We start from the raw sequence: 22,308 nt of genomic DNA, 5'->3' as shown, positions 1-22,308 counted from the left end.
AGGAGGAACTACAACTGTTCTTGTTGAAGAAGCAGTAGGATGTAGTCATTTAGACCACAGACTCGAGAATCTGACTGCCTGGGCTTAAACCCCAACTCTTATTTTTACCATTTGTATGACCTTGGGCAGGTTACTTAGCTTCTCTGTGCTTCCGTTTCCTCATTTATGAAATGGTGATACTAATGATACCTACTTTATGGGGTTGTTGTAGGAATAAATTAATTAACATAGTTCTATAACTATCCCCACCATCCACCATGAACTCTTTTCATCTTGCCGAAATAAGATTCAGTACCCATGAGAGTGGCAGCCACCACTCCACTTTCCAGAATTTCCCAACTCTGGGTGCCTCATTCATCCACCAATGGACACCTAAGTTATTTCTACCTTTTGGCTATTGTGAATAAGCCAAGTTAGTTTTAAATGCAAATGTAAAATTATTAAAATCATACCCTCAGATACTGAGCTTTTAAAATTTTGCTAATTCTATTATATTTCCTATTCATTTACTTAACAAACATTTACTGAGAATCTTTGCCTGGCTGTACAAAATGCTGCCCCATCCTCTTGTGAATTAAATCTTGTGAAAAAGTTATAACTACAAGGCAGAAAGGGATAAATGTCATTTAAAAGTGAGCAAACTATATACTACTGAGGTTTAGATAACTTATACTCCCTTTCCCAGAAGATCATTTTAGGCATTTATCAGATTTTTTTCATAAAAATATCACAACTGTCTTTTGGCTAGTCTACAAGCTCACTGAAGACACTGAATGTGTCATTCATCCCTGAGTTCCTGTATCTAAGCAGTCTCTAACAAAAAGCATGCATTTAGATGCATGTTTCATGAATCAATGAATCAATAAGTGGGGTTCTTCAGCTGGATCTTGAAGGACAGACAGGACTTGAATAGGTGCAAATGGGAAAGAACTTAAGTGAAGACATTGAGATCAGAGACTAGAGCTTCTTTCCTGACTTCTAGCGTAATGATTTCTTCAATTTCTATCTCTACCTATAGACAAAGGATATCCCTGGCACCTCAGGCCTGCATTTCCACGCCCTGTCATTTTTTATTTTCCAAATAGTCGGGGGGGGGGGGGGAGGGAGGGGAGACATCAATGATGAGATGCATTGATTGGCTCCTCCTGCATGCCCCACACTGGGGATCGAGCCTGCAACCAGGGCATATGCCCTGACTGGTTCATGGGTTGATGCTGAACCACTGAGCCACACCGGCTGGGCATGCCTTGTCCTTCTTGTTCGGTTCTCCTGATATGGCTCATTGAGGGTACAAACCCTGCCTTTTCCTTCTCTAATAGTCTCCTTCTCTGGCTCCCAGCACAGACCTGCATACACAAAAAGGCCACTGTGCTATGGTGGAAAGCAGCCTGGATTTAGAATAAATTACCTGCTTTCAATCCTGGCTCTTTTGGTTACTAAGAGACTTTAGGTAGATCAATTTACCTTTCCAAATCTCAGCTTCTTTTTCTATAAATTGGGAATTATCAGTGCCTTTATAGAAACGATTGCTATGAGGACCTACAGAAAGGGTGACTCCACAGATTATAAATCCTTATCCTAAAAGGCCATCTGATCCCCTTGAATTTCCTCCACAGCATCTCCCACAGTCAGCCAACCAACTTCTGCTTAAACACCTCCCTGAATGCTTAACCCAAAAGGCAGCCTTTTTTGTATTATCACAGAGTTTAAGCCCTAGATTGTTCTTTCATTACAAAGCTCTTGTCATAAAAAAAAGTCCAAGTTAAAAAAAAAAAATATATATATATATATATATATACAAACATATATATATATATATATATACACACTAGCAGAGTATCGTCTGATAATAGGTCAGTGCTCACTGAAGCTAAATTAAGTAAAAGGCATGAACCCCTGTTGTCAAAGAGAGGGCAGAAGGACTGTGGCTATTCTGAGATGGAAGAACCTCCTAGGAAGTTAAATAAAAATCACTGCCAATATCAGGCATCCGGATATCCAGCATATTAATAGCACTAACGTATTTATCAACTCTCTTGGGTCTTTCAGTATCATCAATGATGTTCTAAGAGGCTGAATGCTGCACATTTAACAGAGAAGAAAAGATCTGCAGCCGGCTAATTTGTTGCTTCCCAGGAGACGGGAATAATTTATGTTAGTCCTGCACTAAGCAACATTAATTCTGCATATCTTCCTGTCTGTGGAGAACAGACTAAGTTAACGAGGGCTGGGTTGGTATATACACCAATTATTTAGGACATTTTGGGGCTATCTGCAAACCCATGATAAATATATATACAACTTACTGTCTTTAATCATAAAGAAAGTACCTTTCAATCAAATTGGCTCAGTGATCTCACCAACTCCTAAATCTAAGGACCACTACCCGAGTATAAAACCTCTAAGCCCCAAGCATCAGCCTCCCCCTCCGCCTCCAAACTTCAATAACAAAGACTCACAGATTTTGTGTGCTCTGGGCGTGGAGCAATCACTGGAGGTGGGGTAGCATCATCATCATCGTCTTCATCTTCTGAGACTGGTGGCACTGCGGGGGTCTCAGACACAGTCTTCACATTCTGGACAGCGGAGAAAAAGCCAGACACATCAGGTCCAGCTTTAAGATACCAGGATCGAAATCTCCCCACCCCTCACCAAAGAAACCTCATCCTGACACCCCTTCTGAAACCCACAGCAGCCTCCGAGCTCTTCGCCGTTGTGCAGCCAGTCAGGAACTCAGCCGGCTGCCCTCTCTTCCAGTTACCACTATCCACTCAGTCCCTTCCTCCCATCCAAAGCCAACTGGGGATTGGGAAGCCAGGTTACACTTCTCCTACCTGCCTTCCCCAGTCCAGACCCCGAAGACAAGCATGTAGCTCCTTCTTAGTCTATAAATTTTACTCTCCACACTGAACGGGTAATAAAAGATGAAATGTAGAGAAGGGATGAGAAGTTGGGAATTCTACAAAGCTTATCATTATGTTCCTTACTCCTTTCTGATATGGTTAATGGAAATCCAGGCAGGCGCTTGCCTCTCCTTTTCCTTTCTTTACCAAAACCTATCGCACACCCATTATGTCCACAGGTGCCCTCGCCTCAACCTGCAGATACAGAACCGCAGGAGCCCCTGGTCTCAAGAGAACAATGAGTTTCTCCCAAGACTGGCTACTATCCATCTCACTGGTCCTGGAATGAACCTTACCAGCATGACTGATTGGATCTGCTATAATCTCAGCAACATGATTTTCACTTGCAAACTGTAACAAAGCTGGGCCAAGAACAGCATGTTTGGGGGCAGGTCCAGGCAAAAATATCATACCATTGCTGTTTATACCACAGATATGAGACAAGATAGCTCCAAAACCTGAGATGTTTGATGGAGATTAAATGATCACAGCATAGGGCCAAAGAGGCAATAGAGATATTTTAATACATATAGACATAATTCAACAGTGTCCGATATTTTCAGGGCACCGACTCTGTGCTCAGTAAGATACTGTGATGGATACTGTTGACATAAAGATACAAAGATGAAAAGGGAGGCCTATGTCCTGAAGCAGCTCATCATCGAATACAGGAGACAGAGGGTGAGTTTCCCTTTTGCCTGCCATTTGGGGCCTCTAGAGAGAGGACAGCAGGGGGTCAGAATGACAGGGAATAGGTGGAAAACTTCCCTAGAGGAATAGTAGACTAGAGGTACTGTTACCATGTGGCAGGCTGGCCTTTACCACATGTGACATACTAAGGTAAGCAAAACTAGTTATCTCATATTTTCAACAGGAACTCTGGTACTGGGCAAGACTTAAAAACTTTCAGTGCTGGGCACATGTAAGCAACAAGCTTTGGTCACCATAAGCAATGAATTTATCCTTTCAGTCTCAAGTTTTATCACTTGAGGAATGTGGTGAAAAGTAGCAGTATAATTATAATAAGTCACTTTCAGTCCTACAATCCAATAGAGGCTCTTTCCCTGTCAAAGTGTGTATATATATATATATTTTTTTTGTGGGGGGGGGGATTTAATCCTCACCCAAGGATCTTTTTCCCATTGATATTTTTCTTAGAGAGAGTAGAAGAAAGGAAGGAAGGGAGAGAAAGAGAGAAAAAGAGAGAAACATCAATTGACTACCTCCCGATTGAGCCTCAACACAGGGCCGGGGATCGGATCGGACCTGCAACCCAGATATGCACCTTTGACCCGGAATCAAACCTGAGACCCTTCAGTCCACAGGCTGACTCTCTAACCACTAAGCAACACCAGCCAGGGCTCAAAACATATATTTTGGTATTTTTCTATTCTAATTTCTTTTTTAAAAATATATTTTATTGATTTTGTACAGAAAGGAAGGGAGAGGGATAGAGAGGTAGAAACATCAATGAGACATCAATCAGCTGCCTCCTGCACACCCCCTACTGGGGATGTGCCCGCAACCCAGGTACATGCCCTTGACCAGAATCGAACCTGGGACCCTTTAGTCCGCAGACTGACGCTCTATCCACTGAGCCAAACCAGTTAGGGCTATTCTAATTTCTTTTCTCCCCACTATTCCTCTCAACAAACTTTAACCAGAAATCCAAAATGGGAATTAAGTTGGCTGCCTCTTCACATCGGGTTGTTGCCTTGGGGCACCCTGATGTACACTATAAACACTAGGTTTGTTTGCTCTAAAACTCTGTAGAGAAGGCGATTTCATCATCTTCCTTAGCAACACATTCTGTTTTCCCAGGTGAAAGCTTTGGGTGGTAGTATTAACAACTATCAGAATCAGAGCTACAGGTTTTTGTCCCAAATTTTTATTTCTTATCCCTGTGTCCCTGGGCAAGGCTGTCCTACTCTAAGCCACACATTTCTCATCTCCAAAATGGGGATAATGACAGCACTCTCTGCCTACCTAGTTGGATGTGCATTTTAGTCTAAACTAACAACATCTTGGAGGATAAAAAAGAATTCTTAGAAATTAAAATTCTTAGGGGGGCCCTAAGAGAATGAAATGAAGTGAGGTGGGTATAAGAACTCTTTGTACACAGTAAGGAGCTAGGAACATATAAGGAATCAATTAAATTATCATTCTGACTAATGACCACAAACCTCTGTTTTTTAAAAAGCCAGGGAAGAACAAAATAAAGTCCCTGGTCTATGCCTTACATTTTAGAAGAGGAAACAGTCAAAATTAACCATTTCAGGTAGAAGTAACAAGATAATCTATGAGAGTTTAAACTCCACTCTAGATGTTTTGGTTCTATTTGGTTAATCTTTCCCTATAATCTACATATATAAAAGCCTAATACGCTACGTGTCTGACCGTTTGACCAGTCACTATGATGTGCACTAACCACCAGGGGGCAGACACTCCAACCGGTAGGTTAGCTTGCTGCTGGGGTCTGGCTGATTGGGACTGGGTGAGATGGGCTGGACATGCCCTGGAGCCAACCTCCCGTGGCCCCTCCCCAGTCTCTAAAATATTTCTTCTTATTAATTTCCTTTCAATGTGCACAAATCCATGCACTAGGCTTTTAGTTAAATAAATAAAAGGACTCATACAACATACAGTCTTTTGTATTTAGCTTCTTTTAGTTAGCATAGAGTTTACAAGGCTCATCCAAATTGTGGCATTATCAGTACTACATTCCTTTTTGTCTAAATAATAGTCCATTGTATTAATATAATACTTTTTAAAAAATCCATTCATCAATTGATGGGCATTTGGATTGTTTCCCTTTGGGGCTATTATGAATAATGCTCATATGAACATTCACGCACCCATTTTTGTGTGAATGTATGTTTTTATTTCTATTGGATATATACTGAGGAGTGGAACTTCGAGGTCAGCTGGTAACTCTATGCTTACCCTTTTGAGGAACTGCCAGACTTTTCCACAGAGGCTGCCCCATTGTACACTCCCACCAGCAATTATGAGGGTTCCAATTTCTTCCTTTGATTATTTTTTACTCTAATGCCTCCGTTCTCTGAATCTTCTTGAATCTCCTTGCCTAAACCCCCTGTGTCCTTTATTCTCGATTTTCTATCTTTTTTATAGTTTATATCATTAATTCGCTCTTAGATGTATTTGGCTTTTAATCCTTGTGAATTTATTTACCTAATAATATTTTTTAATTTCTAATAATTCTTTTTTATCCTCTAAGATGTTGTTAGATTAGACTAAAATGTACATCAAACTATACCATTCTCCTATTTAAAATATTCCTTAGCTCCAGCCCTAAGTCCAAGTTCTTTGGTCTGAAATGATGGATCCTCAACTTGGCTTTTGCTCATGCCACCTCCGATAAGAAAGCACTGTCCTTCTAGGTAGCTCAGTTGGTAAGAGTGCTGTCTCGATATGCCACTGTTGCCAGTTAGATCCCTGGTCAGGGCACATATAAGAAGCAACCAATGAATGCATAAATAAGTAGAACAAAAAATCGATGTCTCTCTCACAATAAGTAAATAAAAAGTTTTTAAAAAAGCATTGCCCTTTTCTCTGCCTGGTATCATTACCTGTGTTTACCTGACACTATATTATAAATCCTTGTTTATGTGTCCTGTTTCCTCACGAATTTGTGAGATCAAGAGCAAAAACCTTACCAGTCTTTGACTCCCCAATCTATCACACTGTAGGTGTTCATTTCATAAATGAGAATTCAGGAACTACAAGGCATACCATCTGAGATCTCAGACCAATGCCACAAATAAAATTTTAGAGCCAGAAGCCCTTAATAATCATGTCTATTAAATGAACAAATCATTCAGTCCCAACAACTCTGCTCACACTTCTCTGTACTACTCGGAAGAATAAATCACTCCATCAAATATGACCCCCAAAGTACATTGTTTATACCTCTCTTGCAGCCTTTCTCCCTATAGTCTGCTGTTAATTTTTCCCTCAAGGACTGAGATAGTGCATATTCATTTTTGTATCACGAACACCTTGGCACAAAGGAGGTGCTAAGTAAATATTTATTTTATGAATGAACTAGGGGCCCGGTGCACGAAATTCGTGCACTGGGTGTGTGTGGGGGGGAGTGTCCCTCAGCCCAGCCTGCCCCCTCTCACATACTGGGAGCCCTCAGGTGTTGACCCCCATCACCCTCCGATCGCCTGATCGGCCCCTTGCCCAGGCCTGACCCCTCCGCCAGAGGTGTCAGGCTTGGACAGGGACCCCCATCTCCCCCTGATCACTGGCTCTGGCCCCCACCCAGGCCTGAGGCCTCTGGCCCAGGAATCATGCCTGGGCAGGGGACCCCCATCTCCCTCTCATCGCTTGCTCCACCGCCCGCCCAAGCCTGACGCCTCTGACCCAGGCTTCAGGCCTGGGCAAGGGGACCATCATATCCCCCCAATCCCCGGCTCCGCCCCCCACCCAGGCCTGATGCCTCGGCCAGAGGAGTTGACCCTCATCACCCTCTGATCACCAATCACCAGATCGGCCCCTTGACCAGGCCTGAGGCCTCTGGCCTAGGCGTCCGGCCCGGGCAGCGGGGACCCGCAGCTGCAGCGGCCCCGCGATCGTGGGCTCCGCTTTAGGCCCAGGCAAGGGACCCCTAGCTCCCGGGACTGCCAGCTTCGACCGTGCCCAGCTCCCATCGCTGGCTCCACCCCTACTTCCTGCTATCACTGGCCAGGGCGGAAAAGGCGCCTGATTCTCCCATCATGGCTGGGGGGCAGGGCAAAGGCGGCCCCAGGGCCGCCTTTGCCCTGCCCCCCAGCTCTTAGCTCCCCCCTGGGTTTCCGATCACTGTCAGTGGCAGGGGGCTTCTTCCTGCTTTCCCTTTCGCCTCCCTGCATTGTGCCTACATATGCAAATTAACCGCCATCTTGTTGGCAGTTAACTGCCAATCTTAGTTGGCAGTTAACTGCCAATCATAGTTGGCAGTTAACTGCCAATCATAGTTGGCAGTTAATTTGCATATAGCCCTGATTAGCCAATGAAAGGGGTATCGTCGTACGCCAATTACCATTTTTCTCTTTTATTAGATAGGATAAATGAATAATCAGGGGAACTGAATTCTGCATTGGTTTCCACTATTAGCTCATTCAAGGGTAGGGAGCAAGTCATTTAATTTCTCTGAGTCTCAATTTCTTAACCTGTGTTATGGGGATAACAATCCTGTCCAATTATTTCACAAATCAAATGAAATGACCTGTATGGAACCAATATGGGAAATAATGACATGCTACCACAATAGAAACCATGTCCCTCAGGTAAAACTAGCAAGGATATCGTGTACTGAGCCACAGGGACAAATGTTCTGAATCGGGAGAGAAAATGTCCTTGACGGCCTGAGTGGCTTTAATTGTAGCTACGAAACCAGTACAGGTTTTCAGCAAGCAGGTGTTATCCTCTCTGCCATATGGCCTGAGCCCCAGGGCCCCTCCTCCTCCTCAGTAATGAACAACCCGGCTATGGCTTTATTGAAGTCTCCTTTATAAGACCTCTCTGCCATCTTCTTTCTCAGTTCCCTGCCTCGGTGAGAAAAGAACCCTGGAACAGCACTCAGAAGACCCTAGTTCTAATCTGGTTCTGCCATAATAGCTAATTCTGAGTCTCCAGGAAACTGTTTTTCTACCTGTGAAACAGGAATAAAAATACTTTCTTCACAAGGTAATTGTGAGGTCTAATTATTAGCACAGTGCCTGGCACATACCAGCCACTCAATATATGAGAGCTGCCACTCCTCCCATAAAAGCATAAAGATATATGAACCACAAAGCACCGCTCAGCTTTCTCCAATAATTCACTATTCAACAGTGGTAAGAACCTCCCAACGATCTTAACATTTGCAAATGCTTCCCCATCTTTTAATTATATATCTTCCATTTGATGAAAGAGTGAACAGGGGAAAGCAACGCAGACTGGGAATCTGATACCTATTGCCATCAACCCTTCTCAAGTTCAGTTTTATCAACTATAAAGCAAAAATAATAACTGACCTCATGAAGCGCCCGTGAGGATTAAAAGAAATAGTAAATGAGAAAGGACTCAGTGTGCTATTAGGCATTGGACAGGTGAACATTTTTTACAAATGATGACAGGATAAATGACTCAGGGTAAACCAATCCACACTCCTGGAAATATGGTTCAAACCATTTTAACGATGACTCGACACTGTGTTAGAACTTACTACTCTCCTGCTTAAAATTCTTCAAGAGCTTCTCATTGCCTTTAAGATAGATTAAAACTCCTACACGATTGGACCTGTTGACCACTCCTCCTTGTCACCCACTTCTAGTCCCTTCACCCTTCACATGCCAGCCACACAAACTACCAAGCATAGCTTGCGAGCCCTTGTCTTGACACATGCTATTTATTCCGTCTCTGTCTGGAATACTCTCATCTCTTTTTAATTCTTACACCCTAGACAACTAACTCATTTAGCTCAGACTCTCATCAAGAAACTTTCCTTATACATCCAGTTTCATTCAGTAAGTGGTTACCTGCCAGATGCCATGCATACAGCAATAAGCAAATCAGACCTAACCCCTGGCCCCCATAAACTTCCAGCACACAGCACTGTAACTGTTTACTGTCGTCTTCATGTCCCTCACAAGACTAGGAGATTATCGGACATTGGGACAATGTCGGATTCATGCCCATATTGCCACTTCTCCACAAGACCTGGCACAGGTAGGCGTTTTGCAAGTGTTCAGCAGATCAATATGACATAACCACCTCTGTACATAGACAGCATCAGGTTGTAAAGAACAGCAGTTATCATATATATATGGTAACAGTTTACTATTTAAAGACCCTTTCAAACATAGCAACATATTTTACTTGCTCTGGAAAATAGAACTTGTAAGCTGGAAGAGGCAGAGGGATCTTTGAAGTTATTGAGTTTTACTCTCCAGCCTTTCCTAAGACAGGGCATTCACTACAACTTCAGGGGACACCTTAATTCAGCGGTTCTCAACCTGTGGGTCGCGACCCCTTTGGCGGTTGAACGACCCTTTCACAGGGGTCGCCTAAGACCATCCTGCATATCAGATATTTACATTACAATTCATAACAGTAGCAACATTACAGTTATGAAGTAGCAACGAAAATAACTTTATGGTTGGGTTACAACATGAGGAACTGTATTTAAAGGGCCAGGAGGTTGAGAACCACTGCCTTAAATGGACAGAATATGCTGCCCTCAACAATCAGGCCTAATCCTGGTTTTGTATACCCAAACCAAAGAGAGGGACTTCTCTTCTAAATTCAGGTTTTCGAAGACATGTGCAGGTAAGGCAAAGTATGTCATCCTCTTTTTATTGATTAAAAAACTCAAGCTCAGAAACTGGCTTTTAAAGGCAAATGAAAAACTGAGCCTAAAAGCCAGTTCTTCTGGTTCCAAGGTTAGGATTTCTAGAACATTAAAACAAATTTTTTTTAAGCTGGAAGGGGTATCTACTGATTGAGTCCAATTCCTTTGCAGCTCCCTGTACAGATAGGGACTCTGAGGCCCAGAGTGTGGGAGTGACCAAGATGAGGGCCTCCCAGCCCAGGCTCTGCATCTGCCACACTGTCTTCGATCCCTAACCACCACACCTGCCCGTATCAGAATAGAGGAAATGAAGACTTACCAAAGTGTTAGAAGAATTATAATCCTCAGCTAATTTATCTGCAAAGGAAAAAAGACCAGGGACTCAGTCAGTAAACGATTACAGTGCATCTGTTCTTGAGAGCTAAGGTAGCCTAGCCAGTCAAGCCCTTGCCAGGCTCAGAGAACGACAACAGTATTCCTGGTACTATGGGCCCAATACCATGCTAGGCACATTATACACATTACCTCCCTTATCCTCAATAGATTTCTGAGTGCTCTTATTATGTTTCCTTTTACAGATTTGGAAACTGAGGTTCAGAGATGTTAAGTAATCTGCCCAGGGTACACACAGTTGTTAAATAGGAGTCAAGATCTGAATTCTGGTCAAACTCTAAATACTATGATAGAACTGTATCCACATCAGCAACTCTATCGTCATCAGGCCTGAATCTAAAAGAAAGAGGATTCATGGCCGGGTTGTCCTGAGCACCCATGACAAATTATGACCAGCCTGCAGCTTGGGCTTCTAGAAAGGATCCTCCACATTCATGTCTATTCCCCACAGGGAGAGAAAGACGAAGGCTCAGGAAATGAGAGGCATTAATCATGTCAAGTCTAATTAAAGGCAGAATCTTGTTTCTAATAATAGATTCAAGCTTCCACAGTAAGGTAATTACCATATTTCACTGATTCTGAGATGTACGTTTTTTCACATTAACATTTCTAAAACAGAGATGTGTCCTATAAAGGCTTTTTTATTTTAATTCCTCACCCAAGGATATATTTTTAGATTTTTAGAGAGAGAGAGGAAATGAGAGAGAGAGAGAGAGAGAGAGAGAGAGAGAGAGAGAGAGAGAGAGAAATACCTATGTGAGAAACATCGATCAGTGGCTTCCTATACGCGCCTTGACTGGGGGTCAAACCCACACCCTTTTGGTGTGCAGGATGATGTTCCAACCAAATGAGCCACCCAGCCAGGGCGCATTTCATATTTTAATTGGCAACCTTTTTTCTTTAGTGGTATATAAAATAATGATGCCTCTTAAAATCAGTGATATCTTAGATTTAATGAAATATGAAACATACACTCAATGGAGATTTTAGCAAGAAAATAAGTTTAAAGACCAAGTACTGCATTTGGCTTTACTCTTTAACTCCTAAAGACCCAAGAAGAAAGTGACTTTGCTGGTTCAAGTGACTTTTCTGGAATTAAAGAGGAAAAATATTCTACCAAATCCAATACATTCCTCACCAAGAACAAAGCCCAGAGAATGTCCAAGACCCCAATTCCCATTATATAAGAAAGTGCCATCTAGTACTTCTTCTGTCCTACGACAAATAACGGACCCAAAAGCTATGACACAATGTCCTTAAAACAAACCCTGAACAGCCAGCTGTACTCTGGGGAAACCAATTCAGGATGTACTTTAAACACAACTCATTGGTTCTTTTTGTCCAAAAGAACATCGGCTTAGGGCAAAACAAAGCACAATACTATGTCCTCACTGCACAACCCCAGCCTGATGCTAGTGTTTTTGAGGACTGGGTATTCTGATAATAAATATATCTGGTCCATATAAGAAACAAGTAAGCATTGCTCCTTTTAACTGAGATGTACCATGTCTACATATCAAAATAAAATTCCACAGCACAGAACGACAGAGCAGAGAGGACTTCCAATCCCTTCATTTTACCAATGAGGAATCTAAGGTTCAGAGAAAAGAAACAGGTTCAAGATTACATAAATCACCCTAGCGGGTTTGGCTTAGTGGATAGAATGTTGGCCTATGGACTGAAGGGTCTCGGGTTCGATTCTGGTCAAGGGCCCAGATTGCAGGTTCAATGACCAGTGGGGGGCATGCAGGAGGCAGCCATTCAGTGATTCTCTCTCATCATTGATGTTTCTATCTCTCCCTTCCTCTCTGAAATCAACAAAAAATATATTTTTTAAAAAGATTACATAAATCACTGGCAACGTAGAGCTAAACTCCCTACACTACTTTTTGTTAATCAGCACAGAAAATAAAATGCTGAAAAAAATAGAAAAGTTGACAAAAATTGGCTTGGAAGATTATGCTTGGGTTATAAACCGCAATGGATTGAAAGACCCGAATTTAAAACACACTTCCATCAAATACCAGTTGAATCACCCAAAGCAATTCACTTAGTTTCTCTAAGCCTAATTCATTTCTCTGAGTCTGTAAACTGGGGATAATAATCCTTGCCCTACCAATCCTACAAGGCCATGATGAGAATCAAATGAGATCACTCATATACAAGCATATACAGATTGAGATAGTGTTAGCATAATAGTATGAGAAGAGGGGAAACAGAAAAAGGAGAAAGATGACTTTAAAAATAAACCATGCCAAACATAAAAGTTTGCCTGGAGTTGGTCCTGGTCTTCAACTTCTAGAAAATGAAAAATCCTGCATGCACATGCATGTGTACACACATATACCAGTACTCAATGTTACTCACATATGCACACATAGATGAGTATACACACAATTACCTGGATTGTATAAGCATTCATTCATGAATACTTAAGTGGGCTTTGATTCCAAATATATGCAAACCCACAGAGCTACGCTTCCATATACATATATGGCACTTGTCTACATCTACACACATGTAAACATAAAACAGAAAGTCTTCCAAAGACTGTGAAGCTGAGGCTTTCAAAGCCAGCTCTAATCTCATATCTCCATGACAAAATCCCTAAAACACAAGCTCTAATCTCCTGCCTAGAAAACTCGCCCCACACCACCCCTCAACCCCAATTCCTCCTTGGAATGCCCCAGTCCTCCAATGCGAGAAGTAAGACAGACCCAGCGGGGCCAGACGTGAAGAAGGAAATACTGCTGGGAACATGCATGACCCTCTCCTGGGCACCACCATGGCAGCATGAGCGAAGCTGCAGTCTGTCATCCTCGCCATCTGTGCCCTTTGATACAAGCCAGATACTTGCTGGGAAAGCATCCTTCAAAATTGGCTAGTTCATCCTGGTTCTCACCTTCCCCAGTAATACTGCCCTTCGAAAAAGACAGCATGGACTCTGGAAAGAGCACTGAACTCAGAGGTAAGAGACCAGCTCTGCCACTAAATCAGACACATCAGAAAAGCCTTTTTTGGCTTTGTCTGCAAAACATGGGGAACTGGAAGTGATATACATACTAGGGCTATTTCTTGCTCTAACATTCTAAGATGCTATACAAAAGGTAAGTCTCCAGAAATGTAGGCCTTCTCATGACTTGTCTAGGAAAAGAAAATTTCTCTACTATAAAAAGAGGTTCTCCAAATGAAGTTACTAGAGGCAAGTAGTAAACTTAAAGGGTGCTGATAGAGGATTAGAGGACCTGGCTTCTAATCTCAATTCTGCTATAAAGGACAACCCTGAAAAACATAGTCCCTTATATAGAGAGTACATCTAAAGCACATTTATTATTACAGACCTGTTTTTCACTTGACTGATAAAAATCAGTGCCTTAATGAAGAAATTGGGCTTGCCTACTTAAAAGATATACATTAAATGTGTTATTAAATTAACTTAACAATATTAAAGATACTGATGATAATGACAGCTACATTTCCATAGTGTCATTTATAACCTATGAAGGACTTTTGCATCAATGAGCTCATTTTTTCCTCACTACAACCTCCAGAGAGAGGAATTATTACTCCCATTTTGAGGCTCAAAGAAATGAAGTGACAGTTAAAGGCTAGTGAGTGTCAGAAGGGAGATCTTCTAGCACAAAGTGTATGTCTTTACATGTCACATTTTTTAAATGAGCAGTTTCAGAGTAAAGACTCAAGTGTGATGCAAAACCCATTGCCTTGGCTAACCCTGTCTTAGTGAAAAGTACCATCTCCACTCCTTCCAATACTTTCTTCTCTCACCCCAGGCCAACAGGCAGGGGGCTCTTTTCCACCCACAAGAAAATCCTTTTTCCCAGGCTGCCCTGTTCACAATCTTGTACCTGTAAAGCTCATGTACTTCTGGCTGTTGGAGGTCTTCTTGGAGTTATAGAACTCTAATACATCCAGCACAGCCTGCGGGTTTTTCTTCTGCTCCGACTTAGTGATATTTGATGTTTGAAGCAAGCGGGCCCACTGTTCTGGCATCCCCTGTAAGAGAGACATGAAGGCTGTCAGGAGGATAGTCACAGGGGGCCCTGAAGGAAAATCAGCGCTCCTCTGATACCTGCTAGCAGCCAAGGGCAATTTAGTCATTCCTCCCGGTACCCTCAGAGTGCGGCACAAGCCTCTTTTATAAGACTTATCTCATTGTATTAGTCACTTCTTGAGATTTTGCTCCTTCACCAGGCTAATCCTCCCTTGGAATAGGAACCGTGTCTGATTTGTCTCCGCACCATCAGTGCCCAGAACAGAGCCTGCCACCAAAAGGCCACCTCACAGAGCTCTATTTAAGAAATGAAGATTCAAAGGATGCTTCGGTGCAATTTTGGAGACTCGTCAAGTGTCCCTCTCGTGAATAAAAGAAGATAGCAACGAGGGTCTCAAGCAGACAGAAGCATCAGGAAGACTAGAAAGGATTGCCTCTCACGGTGCACAGCCAGAACTCTGAAGGCCTTTCTGTGGCCTGGGACTCACTGTGAACTCCCCTGTGACAGCATCAAACCCAACGTGAATCGTGTGCTCAAAATCTGAAGGCAGAGAAATCTCTGGCCGCTCCTTCTCCTTCTTTTTATTTGCTGCAAAAGAAAGAGAGAAATGGAAATTTTAAAAAACGAACATTATTACATTTTTAGGCTTGTTTAGCTCTTTGTTGATCTGTAGGCTCCTTTAGAGGCCAAGAATTATCTATTTCATATCTGTATTTACAGAGCCCAGTGCGGGGCTTAAATTGGAATAGATGCTCAATGCACGAGTGAAGACTTAATTTTTTGTCAAACTCAAGTAAGGGAGGCACAGAAAGAACACTCATCAGAGTTAATAGTCCTGTTTCTACTATTAATGAGCCACCTGATCCAGGGAAAGTCACTTCCTTCTTCTGAATCCTGGTTTCCCACCCATCTGTAAAGAGAGGAGGCTCAAGTAGGTTGTTTCTAAGGACACTTCCAGCCCTGACATCCTATATTCAATGAGCTTCTATAGCCTGCGTCCTACTTACTAGGTCTTTGATTATGGACTTCTTTAAGGTTCAATTACAGAATTTTATATTTGGAAGTAGATTTAATAATGTGAGTCATTAATATTTTATCAGGTGCTTACCAGGCAATGGCTCAAATTCTTTTATATGTATTAATTAACTTTAGCCTCACAGCAACTCTATCACTCAGGTACTATCATCCTTATTTTACAGATAAATAAGATTAAGTTATTTGCCCAAAATCACATGATTAGTAATTGGCAGTCCCAAGACCCAAGCCCAGGCAGTCTGGCTCAGAGCCTGATCTCTATACCACGATGCTATGCTGCCTCCCTAGGTTAAGACCTTAAAGGCTCATTAAGTCCAAATACTTGTAGGGTCTGGCATAGAGTAGATGTTCACTACAGTCCTGCTGACCTTGCAGAAAAGTTACAGAGCTGAAGGACCCTTGTTAGGGGTTGAATCGTGTCTCCCCAAAGATAAGTCGTAACTCTTAGTGCCTCAGAATGTGACCTTATTTGGAAGTAAGGTCATTGAAGATGTAATTAGTTTTGTATTTGTATCATGCTCTAGTGATTACAAGGCACTTTCACATATATTAGTTCTCTAGAATCTCAAAACAACAGTGTGACAAGCAGGGCAGTGATTATGGTGCCCATTTGACAGAAGAAGAAACAAACATTCCAAGAAATTAAGTAACCTGCCCAACATCACAGAGCAATTCAGAAACAAATGTGGGACCAGAACTAAGGCTTTCAGACTTCCAGCTCTATAGCCTTTCTATTCTGTCACTCTGCCTCTCATGGATTGCTGCTGCTTATGATTCTGCTCTCTCTCAATGCATTTATCTTCTACACAGTGGTCAAATTTATCCACTCTTCTCTCTCTTCATTGCCACCACCCTATTTCAGGCAGTTATCTGTGGCCTGAATCATTCTAAGAGTTGCCCATCATCTGCATTCTGGTCCTCTCCAATGAAAACAGAGTAATCTATAGACTTGCTATTCAAAGCAGCATCAGTCAGCATCAACATGTAGAATCTCAAACTCCACCATAAGACTGTTGAATCAGAATCTAAATTTTAATATCTCAAACTCCACCATAGACTATTGAGTCAGAATCTAAATTTTAATAAGATCCCTAATGATTCGTGTGTATATAAAAGTTTGAGAATCAATCCACAGCCAACATCATACTCAATGAGCAAAAACTAAGTGTTTCCCTTAACATCAGGAACAAGACAGGGATGTCCACTTTCACCACTCTTATTCAACATAGTACTGGAATTTCTAGCCATAGCAATTAGACAAGAAGAAGAAATAAAAGGCATCCAAATTTAAAAAGAAGAAGTAAAACTGTCATTATTTGCAGATAACATCATACTATATATACGGAACCCTAAAGATCCCACACAAAAAAACTAGTAGAACTGATAAATTCAGTAAAGTAGGCTGAAAAATAAATATCTGGAAATCCGTTTCACCTCTACACCAATAATGAACTATCAGAAAGGGAAGCTAAGAAAACAATCCCATTTACAATTGCATCCCCCACCCCCCACCCCCAAAAATAATACCTTGGAATAAACATAACCAAGGATGTAAAAGACATGCACTCGGAAAATTATAAAACACTGAAGAAAAAAACTGAAGAAGATACATATAAGTGCAAGCACATACAGTGTTCATGGATAGGAAGAATTATCAGCATTAAAATGTCTATACTACCCCAAGCAATCTATAATACCATGCAATTCCTAGCACGATACCAATGGTGTATTTCAAAGAACTAGAACAAATATTCCAAAAATTTATATGGAACCACCAAAGACCCCAAATAGTCACAGCAATCTTGAGAAAGAAGAACAACGTTGAAAGAATCACGCTACCTGATATCAAATTATACTATAAGGCCATAGTAATAAAAATAGCATGGTACTGGCACAAAAACAGACTTATAGACCAATGGAACAGAATAGTAAGCACAGAAATAAACCCACGCCTTTAGAGTCAATTAATATTTGACAAAGGAGGCAAGAACATACAGTGGGGTAAAGACAGTCTATTCAATAAATGATATTGGGAAAATTGAACAGATAGATGAAAAAAATTAAACTAGACCACCTTCTCACACCACACACACATAAACTCAAAATGGATTAAAGACTTAAATGTAAGCCCTGGCCGGCTTGGCTCAGTGGATAGAGTGTCAGCCTGCAGACTGAAGGGTCCCAGGTTTGATTCCGGCCAAGGGCACATGCCTGGGTTGCAGGCTCAATCCCCAGTAGGGGTGTGCAGGGAGCAGCCGATCAATGATTCTCTCTCTCTCCCTCTCCCTTCCTCTCTGAAATCAATAAAGAAATATATATATATATATATATATATATATATATATATATATATATATATACATATATATATATATATATATATTTAAAAGACTTAAATGTAAGTCACAAAATCATGAAAATCCTAGAAGAAAACACAGGTGGTAAAATCACAGACATTTTCTTAGCAATATTTTTTCTGATATATCTCCTTGTGCAAGAGAAACAAAGAAAAATAAACAAAGGGAAATACATCAAACAAAAAAGCTTTTGCACAGCAAAAGAAACCATCAGCAAAATGAAAAGACAACCCATTAAATGCCAGAACATGTTCACCAATGACACATCTAATAAGGAGTTAATACACAAAATTTATAAAGAACTTTCACAACAACACACAAAAAACAACAATCCAATTAAAAATTGGGCAAAGGACTTGAATGGACACTTCACCAAAGAGGACATACAGATGGCCAGGAGACATATGAAAAGATGCTTAACATCACTAACCATCAGAAAGATGCAATTTAAACCACAATGAGATATCACCTCACACCTGTCAGAATGTCTATCATCAATAAATCAACAAACAACAAGCATTGGTGAGAAAGTGAAGAAAAGGGACCCCTCATGCACTGTTGGTGGGTCTGCAGATTGGTGCAGCCATTATGGCAAACAGAATGGAGGTTCCTCAAAAAATTAAAAAATGGAACTGCCTTATAACCCAGCAATCCCACTTCTGGGAATATATCCAAAGAAACCTGAAACACTAATTCAAAAGAATATATACACCCCTATATTCATTGCAGCGTTATTTTCAATAGCTAAGATTTGGAAGCAGCCCAAGTGCCCATCAGTAGATGAGTGGTACATTTACACAATGGAATACTACTCGGCTATAAAAGAGAAGCAAATCTTACCTTTTGTGACAGTATGAATGGACCTGGCAAGTATTATACTAAGTGAAATAAGCCAATCAAGAAAGGCAAATATCATATGATTTCTCTTATATGTGGAATCTAATGAATAAAACAAACAAATAAAATAGAAACAGACTCATAGATACAGAGAACAGACGTACAGCTGTCAGAAGGGAGGGGACTTGGGGGGCTGGAGCAAAAAGGTGAAGGGATTAAGCTGGAGGGGGAAAACACATTACAGACACAGATAACAGTGTGGTTATTACTAGAGGGAAAGTGAACACACAATATAATAGACAGATGATATGTTATAGAATTGTATACTTGAAACCTATATAATTTCATTAACCAATATCACCCCAATAAAATCAATAAAAATTAAAACAGATAAAATAAGCCCAGCCGGTGTGCCTCCGTGGTTGAGCATTGACCCATAAACCAGGAAATCATGGTTTGATTCCCTGTCAGGGCACATGCCTAGGTTGTGTGGCTTGATCCCCAGTAGAGGGCATGCAGGAAGCAGTCGATCAATGATTCTCTCTCATCATTGATGTTTCTATCCCTCTCTCCTCCCTTCCTCTATCTGAAATTAATAAAAACATTTAAAACTGATGAACAAAATAGATCTAGAGACACAGCAGCCTGGAACAGATTGTGGAATCTCAGAGGGAAGGTGGGTGTGAGTGGGTTAGTGGGAAGAGATCAACCAAAGATCAATTTGTGTGCATATATGCATAACCCATGGACACAGACAGTAGGATGATGAAGGCCTGAGGTAGGGGGTGGGGCGGGCTAGGAGGGGTCCATGGGAGTAAAAAGGGGACATATGTAATACTTTCAACAATAAAGATTTAATTTTAAAAAAACATATTTAAAAATAAAAGTTTAAGAATCAAGGGAATGAGAAAACAAACTACAGACAGGGAGAAAATATTTGCAAAAGATTTATTTAATAAAGAACTATTATCCAAAATACACAAAGAATTCTTAAAACTCAACAATAAGAAAACAACTCGATTAAGAAAATGAGCAAAGACATGGGTACACACATTGCCAAAGAAGATATACAAATGGAAAAGATGCTCAACATCATATATCATTAGGGGACTGCAAACTAAAACAACAATGAAGTACCACTACACTCCTGTTAGAATGGCCAAAATCAAAAAGTGACACCATATGCTGACAAGGATGTGGAGCATCAAAAACTTTCATTCGTTGCTGGCAGGAATGCAAAATAGTACAGTCATTTTGGAAGACAGGTTGCAGTTTCTTACAAAATTAATTATATTCTTTCCATACAATCAAGCAATCACACTCGTTGGTATTTAGCCACATGAGCTGAAAACTTATGTTCACACAAAAACTTGCACATAGATGTCTATATCAGCTTTATTTATAATTACCCAAACTTGGAACCAACCAAGATGTCCTTCGGTGGGTGAATGGATAAGTAAGCTGTGGCACCTCCAGAAAGTGGAATACTGTTCAGCACTAAAAATAAATGATCATCTGGCTGGCGTGGCTCAGTGGTTGAGTGTCCACCTATGAACCAGGAGGTCACGGTGCCATCACTGGTAAGGACACATGCCCGGGTTGTAGGCTCGATCCCCAGTGTGGGGCATGCAAGAGGCAGCTGATCAGTGGTGCTCTCTCATCATTGATGTTTTTTTCTCTCCCTCTCCCTTCCTCTCTGAAGTCAATAATAAAATGTATTTTTAAAAATAAAAAAGAAATGATCTATCAAGCCATATAAAGAGGAACCATAAATGCACATCACTAGGTAAAAGAAATCAATCTGAAAAGACCACAGGTTTTAGCTATTTACCCACTTGACAATGTATCTTCCAGAAGCAGCTGCTTTGAGAGGGAAGGCTAAGGACTTATCAAGGCCGAAATTAAGCTGTCATTTATGACATAAATCCATCTCTCTTGCTTACAGGAATGCATGGGACACGTTGCAGGGCTTTGGGATTGCTTTCTGTGCCTAAATTTCTTTTGATCTAGTACTTAAAAGTGTCTTAAGAATAACTGTTATTTTTATATTTTATTTATATTTATATATCACTATATTTTTACATATTATTTATATTATGTTAATATATCATCATAGGCTTGGAATGGCAAATGCAAAATGAATTTTGGTAAAGAAGTTACAAACAGAGAATGGCTCAGCGGATGAGCAGTCTACAAGAACAGAGCCCCAGGGAAATGAAGTCCTTTAACACATAAACACACAGGGTAATGCTGAAGGTGGCTCTGCTTCATATGTAGTACCTCCCATAGTACCTTCATATATAGTACCTCTTCCTCTCATTCTCCCTTTAAACATTCAGCCATCTTTTAAAGACTGGTTCAAGTCCCACTTCTTCCCAGTGGATTTCCTGACCTTTCCTCTCTCTGTGAATTCCCAAGGCACTGAGTCAGCATTTAGTTATTTCCTATCTGGAATGATTCTTTGGGGTTTTTTAAGACTTACCTCCTAACCTAAGATGTAAACTTCTTGAGGACAAAAATCATGGCCCAAATGAAAATTGTACCTATGCTATTGTTGTGACTGTTATAAACTACTTTTTTAGTATTGTTATTGTTATTTTGAGGATCATTAAAGTTACCTTTGTAAGCTGAGTTATCTTTAACATAAGAAAGTATCTGAGACATATCTATGGTAACCTCATGAGATACCTGGGTCAGAACTTCCCAGCTGGATTCCTGACCCTCAAAAACTGAGATAACAAATAGTATTTGTTGTTTTAAGATGCTTAAGAGAAGGGAAGAGTGTTAGAGTCATATTTCCTATCTCACTCATTAACAGAAAACTGGCTGAATAGAAAGAAGAATCATCCTGATTTCCTGTAACTAGAGATCACTGGCTTGAGGACATAAAGTGGAGAAACAAGCATACAACCACACATCCTAATTTTAACCCTACCTGTGGCCTAGTCCACTCAGCTTTCTGACACGTGAGGCTGACAATTTCAAGTCTCATGTTGTTGTACAGCCATCCATTTTCAGCACAAGGCACTGGCCTTATTTATATTTTTTAAAGATTTATTTTTAAGAAGCACCTCTCATTGGTTCAGCTGAGCTAATCTGAACTCAAGGCAGTAAAACACTCCAAACTTGGAGAGATAAACACTGACGTAGTCCAGTTTTAAAATTAACTTTGCTAAATGCTTCCCAAGCTCAGATAATTCCACTTTGGTTGTGAAAATGTAGCCAGAAAAAGATTCCAAACGAAAAGCTGCCGGACTTCTTAGAATAAACCATAGGCTCCAGGCCCTGACCACAGGAACCTGGCTCTCCCACATGGAATTCTGCAGCTCAGCACCACCTATTACAGGCCCTGAGTGACAGCTTCTTCCCATCATTTACGCATCCCCCCAGGCACACACTGAAGCCATGCTGGAGGTCAGCATTAGGTAATG

At 41.0% G+C, this 22,308-nt stretch overlaps 1 protein-coding gene across 5 annotated transcripts in view; it reads right to left on the bottom strand.

Moving 5' to 3' along the window:
* PAK1 (p21 (RAC1) activated kinase 1) overlaps positions 1–22,308 on the bottom strand; it is a 124,856-nt gene that overhangs the window by 31,247 nt on the left and 71,301 nt on the right. For all 5 annotated transcript variants that reach the window (XM_059708368.1, XM_059708370.1, XM_059708369.1 and 2 more), the window contains 4 exons: positions 15,136–15,236; positions 14,502–14,649; positions 10,562–10,599; positions 2,460–2,576 (listed from right to left, as the gene is read on the bottom strand). In XM_059708368.1, coding sequence (XP_059564351.1) covers positions 2,460–2,576; positions 10,562–10,599; positions 14,502–14,649; positions 15,136–15,236 — 404 coding nt within the window. The remainder of the gene's footprint in view (positions 1–2,459; positions 2,577–10,561; positions 10,600–14,501; positions 14,650–15,135; positions 15,237–22,308) is intronic.

The sequence above is a fragment of the Myotis daubentonii genome, chromosome 9 (assembly GCF_963259705.1).
Source record: "Myotis daubentonii chromosome 9, mMyoDau2.1, whole genome shotgun sequence".
In the NCBI taxonomy this organism is placed as follows: domain Eukaryota; kingdom Metazoa; phylum Chordata; class Mammalia; order Chiroptera; family Vespertilionidae; genus Myotis; species Myotis daubentonii.
Note: the sequence above shows the minus strand (reverse complement) of the source record. Positions and strands in the feature narration are given on the sequence as shown.